Raw genomic sequence first — 13431 nt, forward strand, 5'->3', positions numbered from 1 at the left:
CTATTTCGTGCTACAACAGGTAAACATGTCAGCGGTGTTGACGCTAGGGCTGGGTGAACAATATCGACTTCTCGATTTGAATCAATACGGATATGGGTTCTTAAATCCCAAGATTGACCTTTTAATCTAATGCTGTTTTCTGTTGATATGTGAACAAAACAAACCATTTTTTGGAAACATGACCCCCATCCTGCAAACGCCATAGGCTTTGTGCTTTGTTGCTTTCGAAGTTAGTGATGTCTTCATTATTTGATGTGTTTGAATAAATCTTTCATTAAAACAAGTTATTACGGCCACCGTTTGCATTTTTATATTTCAACTGCAAGTAGAAAAATAATTATACTATTGAAAAGTAATATAAAAAACAGTCTTATATCCAATTAAAATGTCTGTAAAAACATGTTTTTATTTAAGCATGGATTATTAAACAAATTCGATTGATAATTAAACTTTATTTTGTTTTCAAATTTGATTCTATGCTGATTTCATCTAATTTAATGTTTCATTGTAATTTAATTGAATGTTTTTTCAAATTTTATAGATTTATTTAGCAAATGAGAATCAATTTGAGACCAAGTTCTTGTTACTGATTTTTCGTTTTGTTTAAGGTAAAACAGCTAAATATTTTCAATAATGGAAGAATATATAAAAGCATGGTAATTGGGCTAAAAGCGGCACAATAATTTGGTACGAAAGGCACAATAATTAATATGATAACAAATAGCTGGCTGACTTTTCCATTTGTTGACATGACATGTTAAATACCATCAAATTAGGTGTCCACTTAGAGATAATCCTCATGATTATAATGAATCCATCATATTTAAAACATATAATATTAATCATAGCAAATAACCAAATATCATATTTATTTGTGATTCAATGCTTCAAAATTTTACCTTTTTTTTTTCAAAATGTTTTTGTTTCTGTATTTTTAAAATGACTATTATATTTATATACATTATACAGTAAAAAATGAATTGGCCAATATATCAGTACCTCCCTAATTTATATACAACTATGTAATAACATTCATGCAGCCTATAATTCTGTGCAGATTTGTGGTACTAAAGATGACTACAAATTTATGATAGTTTCTAACTCGTGTGTCTGCACTTCTTTGCTTCAGCATGATTGATCTTGCTAGACTCGGCTTGACGTGTTGTTCTGTGTCTACGTGTGATGTCTGTTTAAGCAGAAGCTTAAGTTTGCAATCATTTGAACTGCATCTACAACCATGTTTCGTCTTCAGTGAGGTGTGATTGATTGACAGACTTCAGTCTTACCCCATCTGGTTTTCCATCGGAGGCTGTGATAGTAAGCGTGTAGTGATCCACGATCTCTCTGTCCAGTGTCTTCGCCAGCAACAAAAGCCCAGACCTGAAAGCAAAGATTGTGTCGTAAACCTGAGGACAAGTGGAGCAAGGTTAAAAGTGTTAAAATTCACACCATGTGCTGAGAAAACAAAACTGGAAAATGTCATACGCAGAACTGGCCGCAGCCAAAATCCAGACAAAGTGAATCATTTTCAGTGGAAATTAGTTCATCAATATTGGCTGGATGGAATTATGTGCTGCTGAATGACATAGCCAGCAAATATGTTCATTCCTTGCAAGACTCGTGCCACTGAAAAAGGCTGAGGATATTTTACGCGTGCCTGGGGACGATTAGGACTGAATTAATTGTCAGTCGACAGCAGCCATGAGTGAAATATTGTGCCCCATTCAAATGAGGTCTAGAACGCAGTGCGTATGTTCACACATTTACCTTTGTTTACACGGCAATGCAAGTTTTATTGAGAACTCGTAAAGCAGGGAGTGAGCCATTCAACAAAACTGTGCATCGTGAAAGTTGGGGGATTGTTTGGTGGCCGGGCCTTTGATTATTCTACGAATGTCAATACAAACCAAATCAATTAATCAATAAATAAATACACACTTTATGGTAGGCGTTAAGGCATTTATGCCACTATTAAAGGTTATTAATGCATTGAATTAAATTAAAGGTTGGGAAGTGATTATACTTTTTAATTGCATTTTATTGATTTTATTTTTATTGCCATTTCAAGCAATAAATAGTCTTATGGTGTGACTATCCTCATCATGAACTATTTTTTTTTTCTCCAAATGAAAAACATGCATAGAAATTATGGATTCACTGAGGTTTTTTTTTTTTTTTTTTTTTTTTTTTGCACAGATACCAATTCTAACAAACCATTATTGTGCAAATAATGATACAAATATTTGTCACTTGCTCCCTAATCATAAGTTTTGTCATTAAAATAGATTATTTTAAAGTTCAAAAACACATGTATTAAGTTATACCTGCTGGATATCATAAAAAAAAAAATGTTTAATGAATGTGAATCTGATCCGATTAACATTCAGCTGGCCAAGAAAATTACATAAATACAATGGAACAAATATACATTTGAAATAAAGTGCGTTTAGGTAGGTTTATTTATTCTTCACTGTACAAATTAAATGCATACCTGTATTCGTCCTCAATACAGTTACAAAAGTTATTTAGTTAACAGCCTTTTTTTGTATTTTTTTTATATATATATCTATAGAGTTAGAGAAAAATAAGACCTTATTTAGTACTTATTACATCCCGCTTTTATGCAATCGACTTTGTTGTTATTCAAGCTTAAAGCATTGCATTATTTTTTATTCATTTGATAAATAACTCCTGCCTTGTTTGATATTAAGAGTACACACACACACACACACACACACACACGCACACACACACACAAACGCACACACACACACATAAATCTAAAATCAAATATCACAGGCCTAATTTGTGAGAAAAAAATATTGCTAATATTTCAGAACGTTTAATGCTCTTAATTAGATTGCGAATGTTTAATAAATGAGATGCATTGCTGAAATACCATGTGTAAACTAACTAACCAAAATTATTTAGTGAATTTGTCCTTTCATGTTTTCAAGCAGTCAATCATTCTGTCTTGACACAAACCGTCCCCTAAAACCCACAGAGGATATGTAAACAGGGTGGACACAACCGCACACAGTCATGCATTCTCCAAATGAAATAAGCAAATTCAAAGCGGCATCTTTAAGTCTCCAGAGGATCTCATGTATATTCATATCACATTCACTGCGAAGCAAAGTCTGCACGTCTGAAAAAGCTTGCATGCATGGTGCACGTATGCTTTTAGACGTGCAGGCGATGCCCTACTGAACAGCATCAATTGAAATGATAAAGAGAAATCTCAGAGTTCATTACTGTAATTATAGACAGCAACTGCAAAGATAAACCAATGGAAATGCATTTATATCTGTATGATATATATATATATAGTTAACTTTATAGTTAAAGTTATAATATACTGTAACTTTAAGAACTCTTTCTCCTCAATCGAAACTAAATTTAAAGAGACTTGTTTTGAAATTGCTTTTGCAACTATCTTACATCAGGCAGAATACATTTGAATAAATGCACATAAATGCAGGATTTCCCACAGTCACACATCAATAATGACAGAAACTTGTCACATTGAAATAAAATAAATATGACATGCCGGACACATTTAGACTATGCAGAAAAATCTGCTAAACTGCTATTCCTGGCTGTGTGTAGCACCTGTGGAATCCCATCGTTTTCGTTTTTAACAATGTCTAAGATCATTGCAGTAGTCTAGTAATAGTTTGAATGTAACATTTCAGTAAAGATAGTTTTATGAATGCCTCAATGCAATTCAGGTTTGATTTATATGCTTTGGTGATCACCAAGTCCCAAACCAGAATAAATAGTAGGCTAAATCCTGCACTATTTACTAACTCATTCCCTCAATTTACTAAATTGTGCAGATGATTTACTATTTCATTCCCTCGATTTATATAATACCTTTTTTTCTTTCATCTTCTTCGCTTGTTTTTGGATCTGGAGATTCCGTACAATTTAAGTATATTTTTTATAGCGCCACCTACTGTAAAACAGTGAAAACATGGATTGCCGAAAAAAGCGTTGTTTCTTAAATTACACAAAATCTCATTAATTAAAGGGTAAGTGATAAAATTACAATAAAAAAGGTGCCAAAAACAATTATAAAATTAGAAGTGAATTATTATTATTATTTTACTTTCTATACGTGTGCTATGACCCTTTTAAGTTATAAAGACGGCCCCAATGAAACAACATCCTTAACCCCAAAGACACAAAGCTTGAAGATCTAATCTATCGTGCTTTATGCACAAGTTGTCAGACATAATCTGGTTTCCAAAATAAAGTAGAGCCTATTCTAAATTGAGAATATTTAAAATCCATTTAAAACTCTTGAATCCCTTCCGCTTGACAATCTATCACAGTCGTTTTGAACTTTCCTGAATAATTCCACTTTTAAATTTCCATTTCGCTTACTTTCTGAAAGGATAACCCCACACTTCCAACCACATGAATGTGCTTTTTAAACATATACTTTATATTATCATATTCACCCTCCAGCCAGACTTTTCTAGGCTCCACAGTTACACAAACCTCTCTAACAGACAGCTCTATCGTAAACTCAGCGGGGAGCAGAGGCATGAGGGAAGGGAAGGGGATGTAACCGTGAGAGATAAGCACAGGTAGTTCGAGAAATAAAGCCACGTTAGTTCTGTTCTTAGACTGCTGCGTATTGAAAGAACAGTAACAGTTTATTAGAAGTGTATGGTTGTGAAACAGTATCTTGCTTAAATAACTGGAGAACAGGATCAGAAAGTTTGCTCCGGGCTATGATTGAAATACCCTTTGGTACCCTCCACACTACGGACTATAACATGCTTTACTAAATGCATTACTAAAGAAAGGGAGTGTGAGATATCAGCCACTATCCTCACCTAATGTTGTTTAGTCGTTTTACTGAGTGCTAAATCAAATAAAATGCATCTGAGGATTTATTCTAAAAACATTTAAGGACTATCGGTCCTTCACTGCAAGCAAAAGCTGAAATGTCTTAAGCTGCTATTTGAAATGGAGGATTTAATATTTGCATCGGTTTTTATTAATTATGCATCATGTTTGTGTCAGAATGTAATCTGAATCCAATACATACTAGGACGTGGCTAACCAAGACACAAATATTATAAAGAGAATACGCGTTTGTTTCTCTGTATTTTTCTTTGTGAGTGCAAAGCAAAATAAAGACAGTGCCTGTATCACAATTAAGACATCATTTTTTTGCTCATTCGAAGCCAGAAAGGATAGATTTTGGCAGAGCAGCCTTTTTCCAGCCTTTAACGCCAGCTTACGTTTGGGAGACTTCAAAGACGTTGTTTGGATCTCCTCTCAGGATGGTATATGTAATAGGATCTCTTTCACGGTCGGTTGCCTGCAAATGACATAAAGTGCTTTGTGTTAATTCAATTACGCTCAGAAAGACTCAACCTCCATACTTCGTCATCACGAAACCTCTGACAGCAAAATATAAAACATGTACTGTATTTGGGCTATGGCACACAGTTAGATGCTAAACACAGTATTTAGTTTGTTTTGCTGTCAGATATATAGATTTTTTTTTTCAACAAAGGTTTGGGTGAAAATGTACGTGGATATATTTATATAAATGGTAAAAAGTTAAATAATTCAGATTTTTTTTCATGCTTTATAAGTACGCTCACAAAGGCTGCACTTATTTGATGAAAAATCAATCAGTGACACTTGATCCTTAAAAATAAATAATATGCTGATCTGCAGCTCAAGAAACATTTATTATAAATATAAAAGTTTTTTTTTTCAATAAATACATATAAAAAATATATTTTCTGCAAGGACAAAATATGTGTCAGTAAAGACATTTATGATACGAATGATTTATATTTGAGATATATGCTGTTATTTTGAACTTTCTATTTGTCAAAGAATCATAAACTAAAAATGTATCACAAAAACAATCTGAAAAAAAAAAACAAAAAACAAACAAATCAACATTGATAATCAGAAGAAACATTGCTAATAATTGAGCACCAATAATAACAAGCAGTGATGAAAAGGACCCTCGCACCCGTGTTGCCGCCACCCGGCGGTTTTAGGAAGACAGAGCACGGTGGGCAGTATGTAATGATAATAAATTTAGGGGACTATGTCAAAGTACAGTATTTGTAGTTGCACACTGCAAGGTGGTTATTGCTATAACCAAATATGAGCATGGTCATGTCTTCAGGACAGGAATCTTATCAAACATGTGAAGTTTGGGGCAGATCGGACACTGTATGCCTGAGTTACTGCAGGCTGTCTGTGGTTGCCTAACAACATCGGAGCTGCAAGCAATATTGAACTATATGACATATTCATACACAAATCACCAAAAGGCTGAAATTGGGTGTACATTTGTCAGGCCGCCAAGGGCACACCCTTCGATGAAAACTCAAGATCTTCGCAATTTAACGTCGCAAAGGCCTTAAGATTACACTCACCACATTTGAAGAGGATCAGATCAAAACTGTAGGACGAGTTTGTTAAAGTACAACATCACGAAATTACGAAAAATGCACAAAATCTGGGAGGAAGTTCAAAATAGCTGACTCCCTGTTGTGTTTAGGGCTATGCTCCAAGAGACTTTTTAGTAGGTATTGAGTCATTACATGTATGTACCAAATTTCATACCTGTACGTGAAACGTAGAGAATAATTTTTTAAAAAAATATGCTGAAAATTCAGCTTTTCTATATTTACATTATCTATATTCAAATATAAAACAGTTTAAATTGTAATAATATTTCACAATATTACTGTTGTGGTTGTATATGTGATCCATTTAATGTAGCCTTGGTGAGCAGAAAAGACAAAAACATCTAAAAATATTACAACCTTTTGACAGATCGTGTAAATCTGAGATAATATTTTTATCTTTAATTTTTATTTTAACACATTTTTGTTTAAACAACATCCTAATGAGTGAAGCTTAAAGAGATATCTTTAAAATGACCCATAAATGAAAATTACGTTGTCATTTACTCACACTCAAGTTGTTCCAAACATGTTCTGTTGCACACAAAATGAGACATTATGAAAAAAAATAAATAAATACAAAAATAAAAAAATACAATGGAGGTCAATGGGCACCATTAACTGTTTCGTTGCCAACATTATTTAAAATATCTTATTTTGTGTTCAGCAAAAGAAAGAAACTCATACAGGTTTGGTACAACAATTGGTAAGTAAATGATGGCAGTATTTTCATTTTATGGGTGAACGATCCCTATGGGGAAGTCACCTGTATGTTGAGCAGTGTGGCTCCAGTCCTCATGGCCTCATTGATCTCCAGGCTGTATATGAGCTGAGGGAAACGGGGAGGGCTCTGGTTGTTGGGGGGCAGCACTTCGATATACACTGTAGTGATGGAACTTCTGAAGAATCAAAAGGAATAGAGTTTATATTCCTTTATTACACAAACATATTAATTGACTCATTTAAAGGTCTGACATGATTATGGTTCCCTTCCAGTTACAAACTATGCCAGACCAGCCACAAAACAATCAGGAATGGAGGTTTGGCATATAACTCCCTGGAAATACCATGGCTTTGTTCCAAAATATAGTGATCTAATGAAATAGGCACCACTGTAAGGCACCACAGACACTATAATTATGCTGCCTTTGGCCCAACTATAAGGCAACACATTTCCCTACAAGGGATGAAAGTATAAATAAATAGTATAAAAAAAATAGCAGTTACTAATGAGCCACTTTAGGCCTCCGTTACGGTCACTCCCCGAAACCTCACTTCCATCCGGGTCACGGCACCAATGTTACCCCTCCAGTTCTAGCATTGTTCCGAGTGGGATTTGAACTGGTGTTTCTGACATGTGAGGCAGGAGCACTAACAAGGATGCCGAAGACCGCAGTGTCAATTGCCTGTGCACCTCTTGAGGTCAGGGGAGTGAGGTTTACTTTACAATCTGGTCTATGTATTTGTGTACAATGTTTCTATCTAATCTTTATGAATGCATCACAGAAATGTTTTTGAAAAACCATTCTCCCTTGAATTCCATTGTAAGTACATTATGGTAAACATTGTTTTCTCTTGGTTTCAGTTTTACGAACTGGAAGACGATTCAAATATCAGACGCTTTTGATTGAGCAAATGCATTTCTTGTATGTGCTCTGATATGGATTTTCTGTCTTTTGACAAAATAAATCACCAAGCTTCCTGCCAGATCTGAACACTTTTAAGTCTAGCGAACAATAGCAGTCCAATTGCTTAGGCTGTTTTCTGGATGTTTAGTGAAAACCCAACCATGTATTGTCACTATTTTATGACACATTGTATCAAGGCACTCAGCAAACATGTGTGGAGCTGTGGTTGAAGCAAATTGGATTGGGGATAATTCTGTTTGGAAACTTTCCAATATGGTGGATTTGATGCCAGGGATCTCATAAAATTTTAAAATGGGAAGATAAGAGATGGAAATAACTCTGTGGTTCTCACAAGCTCAAACGCCATCTGTCCAACACATAATAGCATACCTGCTGCCTTTAACCACAAACCTCTCAAAACTCAAGTCTAAATTTAAATAATAAGTTTCATGTTTTTGACTTGTCCATCTGTTAGGATTACACAGTTTTTACATAAGTTTTTACATAAAAAAGTAATGTGATGTACATTTGTCAGTCATACTGTACATAAATGGGTATTTGTTAACAACTGTTCATTGTTAGTTTATGTTAGCTCAGGTCCATTAAAATAATATTAACAGATACAACTTTTAAATTATAATAATCTATTAGTAAATGTTAAAATTAGGATTATTAAAGGGATACTCCACTTTTTTTTGGAAATAGGCTCATTTTTCCACTCCCCCAGAGTTAAACAGTTGGGTTTTACCGTTTTCGAATGTATTCAGCCGATTTTTTTTTAATATTTAGAAGAATATCAGTAACTAGACAGTTTCTGGTCTCATTGACTTCCATAGTATATTTTTTTTCCTACTATGGAAGTCAATGAGACCAAAAACTGTCTGGTTACTGATATTCTTCTAAATATCTGAAAATCGGCTGAATGGATTTGAAAACGGTAAGACTCAACTGTTTAACTCTGGTGGAGTGGTAAAATAAGCCTATTTCCAAAAAAAAGTGGAGTATCCCTTTAAATGCTTTCATTTAATTTCACTTCGTCATTTGGTTTCACTTAATTTTGATGGTTCCTTTAACACATTCTGTGACTATAATTAGCCTTGAAGTGTTAGTAGAGTATTAGTAGACTGGGTTATGGTTATAAAAAGTTGACATGTAGTTGCAAAGTTACTTATAGTCAGTAGAATTATCTGTTGGAAGACCATCAAAATAAAGTGCTAGCAGATATTAAGCAGAGTTTACTAATACTATAATGAGAGTAAGTTGACATGTAGTTGCAAAGCTACTTATAGTCAACAGAATGTTCAAAAGGTACCATCAAAATAAAGTGTTGTCAATTCAAATACATAAATCTTCATTTTAGGCCTTGATAAAGTGTACCTCATTAAGTGGGAACACAGTTCTAAGCAAGCATAACTCTGTGGAGAAGAACTTCAAGTTTAGGATCTTGATTTGTTGTGTATATTAGAGGCTTTTAAACTAGTTCCCGAACAGCAAAGTGAAACAATGCATTTCCTGAACTTCGCTTGCACTCGTTCTCTTTCTGCTTCATTCCGCTATATCGATCCAACGGTCAGCAAGAATTACAGAGGACAAGCGGCTGGTATGAATTGGACAAGAGAGGAGGTAGCGGCAATTAGAGTGAAAAGCCCTTAATTTCCGCTCTTCCAAGTGTCAGATGGACAAGAGCAGGGGCCAATATCGGCAGAGTGTTCTCAGAGATATTTCCGAAGCAAAATTTGTCACCATGTTGCTTTGTATTGATCTAAAACTGGGCATGTGAGGTTGAGGTCTTCTGTTAGAGAGTGAGAGGGACACTCTTTTTCAACCCTCATTGGGTTTTCAGTTGATTTACCTTCTCTGGGACACAGGGCCGTTGTCGGAGGCCCTAACAGTGAGGGCGTAAGAGCGGCCCACGGTCAGGTTGACACCGGGTGGCACGGTGATCACTCCTGTGCAGTCATTGATGGTGAAGTGTCCCTGATCCCCCGCCAAAATTTTGTAGCTCACCAGCCCATTGGGACCCTCATCAGCATCCACTGCTGTCAGCTTTAAAAAATAAATAAATAAATACAGTAAATTGGTGCAGTTACTCTAGAAAGAACCTGCAAAGGTGCTTATTCATGTCCATCACTGTCTAAGCTTTTAAATTATGAAACCTGGACCGTCCAGAACCGGGTCATGTCTGTCAGATTCAATAAAATGTTCAGATTTAATAATTCAGCACCTGGCAACACTGGCTTGTTGGCGGTTTGTGAATAATGGCAAAGAATAATGGTTTACTACTTGGTGATTCGTTAATTTGTTCATTCATTCATTAATTCATCAATTTATTCATACATAAATAAATAAATACATACATACATATTCATTAAAATAATCTTATGACAATTAAGGATGTTTTGCATCTAAATTCTAATTCCCATAATGCAAAAAATATAAATTAAAAAGGAAAAAAGAATGATATAACTTGTATTTAAGTAGAATGTGGATACTGAATATTGCTTGCTTTATAGCTAGCCATATTTTAACCATGTTCATACTGAATTATTTTCACAATTAACAGATTTATGCAGATTCTTAGCAATTTGGAAGAAAAAAATGCATTGCAAAAATATGATTAGATGCATAAAAAAAAATCAAATAGGTGCAATGACAATGCAAGGTGCGAGGCAAAAACGAATATTTTATAATATATAAATTGTATTTAAGTATGTATTTAATATTTATGTCTCAGGGTCATAAATGTACCATCTTTAATTTATACAGGAATAAATGATTAACAAACGTAAATACTTAGATGGTACTTTAACTAATAATAATAATAATATATATATATATATATATATATATATATATATATATATATATTATTATTATTATAGCATTGATGTTTTCGACTCACTGATTCTTCAGACAGAGAGATAAGGATTTATTTCAGAACCTTTATAAAGTGACAACAACAGGCATTCACTGGAGCAGTTAACCTTTCAGATGATATAACTTGCACTTTTTAATTTTCGTGCTCGTGTCCTGATAGCAAAGAGATCCGCTATGCACACATTTCAAAAGAAAATTCCGGTTAAAACAAAGATTAAACCGAGATCTGAGCAATTATTCTAGGAATAAGCCCCTCATAAATGTGGGAACTACAGCTATTAATTCAAATGAGTGGATTAAGGTTGAAAAGTTCAAAAAAGCTCATTTTGTCTTGTTTTCCATGAAACACACGGTATATACACATCACTAATTCAAGATCAATGTAGAAGAACAATTTTGTAAAATATTAATATTAATATTATTAAAAATAATATTTTGGGCATCTTCGGTCCTGGAGGGCCATTGTCTTCCATCCCTAATCAAACACACCAGAACAATGTCTTCAGGATTACTAGAAAGCTACAGTCAGGTGAGTTTCTATCAGGGTTCAAGCTAAGAATGCTTAATAATGAAATGCTAATAAAGAAACTGATTTTAATACAGTAAAAGCATAACTTATTGAATACCTGTAATACTGTGTCCCCAGGCTGCATGTCTGTGTAAACATTCACACTGTAGGAGACGTTGGGGAAGGTGGGTGTGTTGTCATTGGCATCAATCACAGTGATATTAACAGTGACTGGAGAGCTCTCCTGAACTCCATCAGAGGCAGTGATCTACACACACAGGTAAGTAATAAAACCATGAGGCAGAGAAAGGCATTGATAAGAACCACATTTGCTTCCTAATTTCATAATTGCACATTATGCACAGATGAATCACTGAAAATCAACCATTTTAGAAAGGAATTTATTTATTTTTTTTAATTTAAAAATTGCTGCTAATTATACATCAGCAAACAGATACTACTGTCACATTACATTTTCACATTTTACTTTTGCTTATTGTGATAGCATAGGCCTAGCCAAATTATTCAAATGAATGCTCTTGCGTGGAGAGAACAGCCCATTGGCGGTACTCCCAACTGCCTCTGCTGTCAAATAGACTAATGGGATATCACAGAGAGGTTGTAGACTGTGCTGTGAGGTTGGTGTTTTTGTCAACCTCCACATGGAATAAAAAAGCTTGTAGTCAAGTCAAATATTATGAATAAAATACAACACAATAATAAAAAATAAAAAAACGTTGATAATTTGTGGTCGATATTTAGTTTTTATTTTTTTTGACAGCCGATGTCGATATGTATCGACAGATACATATGATATCACGCTATTTTATTTAAAGATAGTAAATAACATGTCAAGTCACATTTATTTCAATAGCGCTTTTTTACAATACAGATTGTATCAAAGCAGCTTCGCAGTGATAACATGAAAGTAATATAACACAGATCAATAATAATTTAATTTAATTATGCATAATTATTTCACTTTACATTTTGCAATTTAAATAATATTAACCAAAACCTTTAAGAAATCATTTGAACTTGATTTTTTAGATGCTGTAACACTATTTTTTTCACAAATAAAGAAGTCGGTGACACTGGTAACACTGTAACATACAGTACACTCTGTCTGTGTGGACTAAGAATCATCATTTCTCATAGAAAAGGTAATCCTATGTGTATTTACAGTACACAGTGAATATGTTATAGTGGCAAACTGGACAGTGCAGCATTGTATAGCATTATGATTTTAAATGCTAACTTAAAGGTTCCTAACTTTAATTTACATGCATCCAAAATAAAAATAAACATTTTCTCATAATATACATTGCAACATCACTTCTTTTCTCACATTGTCTGAAACGGTTCTATAAAGGATTTTTTTTTTCTAAACCCCTCCTCTCTGAGAGCCCACTCTGCTCTGATCGGTCAGATGGCCCAGTCTGTATTGTGTTAGGTCTACTGCTTACAGCACACTCAGCACTCGTATACACAGTGATCCGAACAGTCACAAAGGTGCTGGTTTTACAGTATCAATTCGAGCTTGAGCCCTCATCCCCTTCTTTTGGAAGAGCATGCTAAGTGGATGGCTTTTGCAGTGCAGAAAACAGCATCTTTTCAACATGCTTACAACACAAACCATACTCCAGAACAAGCCACTAAGAACTTCCATCACAGCAAGCTAACAACTTAGCATTTTTTTTGGCAGCTAGTTTTGTGTTTTTTTTTTTTTTTTTTTTTTTTTTTACAAATTATAACAACATTGCTTTGTTTTGTTTTTTTCTTTCTTTTTTATGACAGTCCTTACCATAGACAGTAAAAGAAATGGACAGAGCGATCTCATTGGAACTCCATTGAGACGATTGAAGCCCGTTTTTGGCGATTTTTTAGTACTTCCGTCCCTGACGCGCAGACTCAAACAGAGCTTGACTACGTAGTGGGACGTGAGTGACCCATCTGTCTTCTA

The 13431-nt window shown here is 34.4% G+C and overlaps 1 protein-coding gene across 3 annotated transcripts in view; it reads right to left on the reverse strand.

Annotated features, from left to right (window-relative positions):
* The window catches only part of pcdh15b (protocadherin-related 15b), a 310069-nt gene that overhangs the window by 199757 nt on the left and 96881 nt on the right, over positions 1-13431 (reverse strand). For all 3 annotated transcript variants that reach the window (XM_089121979.1, XM_089121980.1, XM_089121981.1), the window contains 5 exons: positions 11587-11736; positions 9936-10129; positions 7222-7354; positions 5259-5338; positions 1287-1380 (listed from right to left, as the gene is read on the reverse strand). In XM_089121979.1, coding sequence (XP_088978105.1) covers positions 1287-1380; positions 5259-5338; positions 7222-7354; positions 9936-10129; positions 11587-11736 — 651 coding nt within the window. The remainder of the gene's footprint in view (positions 1-1286; positions 1381-5258; positions 5339-7221; positions 7355-9935; positions 10130-11586; positions 11737-13431) is intronic.

This window comes from Pimephales promelas, chromosome 17 (assembly GCF_988280905.1).
Source record: "Pimephales promelas chromosome 17, fPimPro1.hap1.1, whole genome shotgun sequence".
NCBI classification, from domain to species: domain Eukaryota; kingdom Metazoa; phylum Chordata; class Actinopteri; order Cypriniformes; family Leuciscidae; genus Pimephales; species Pimephales promelas.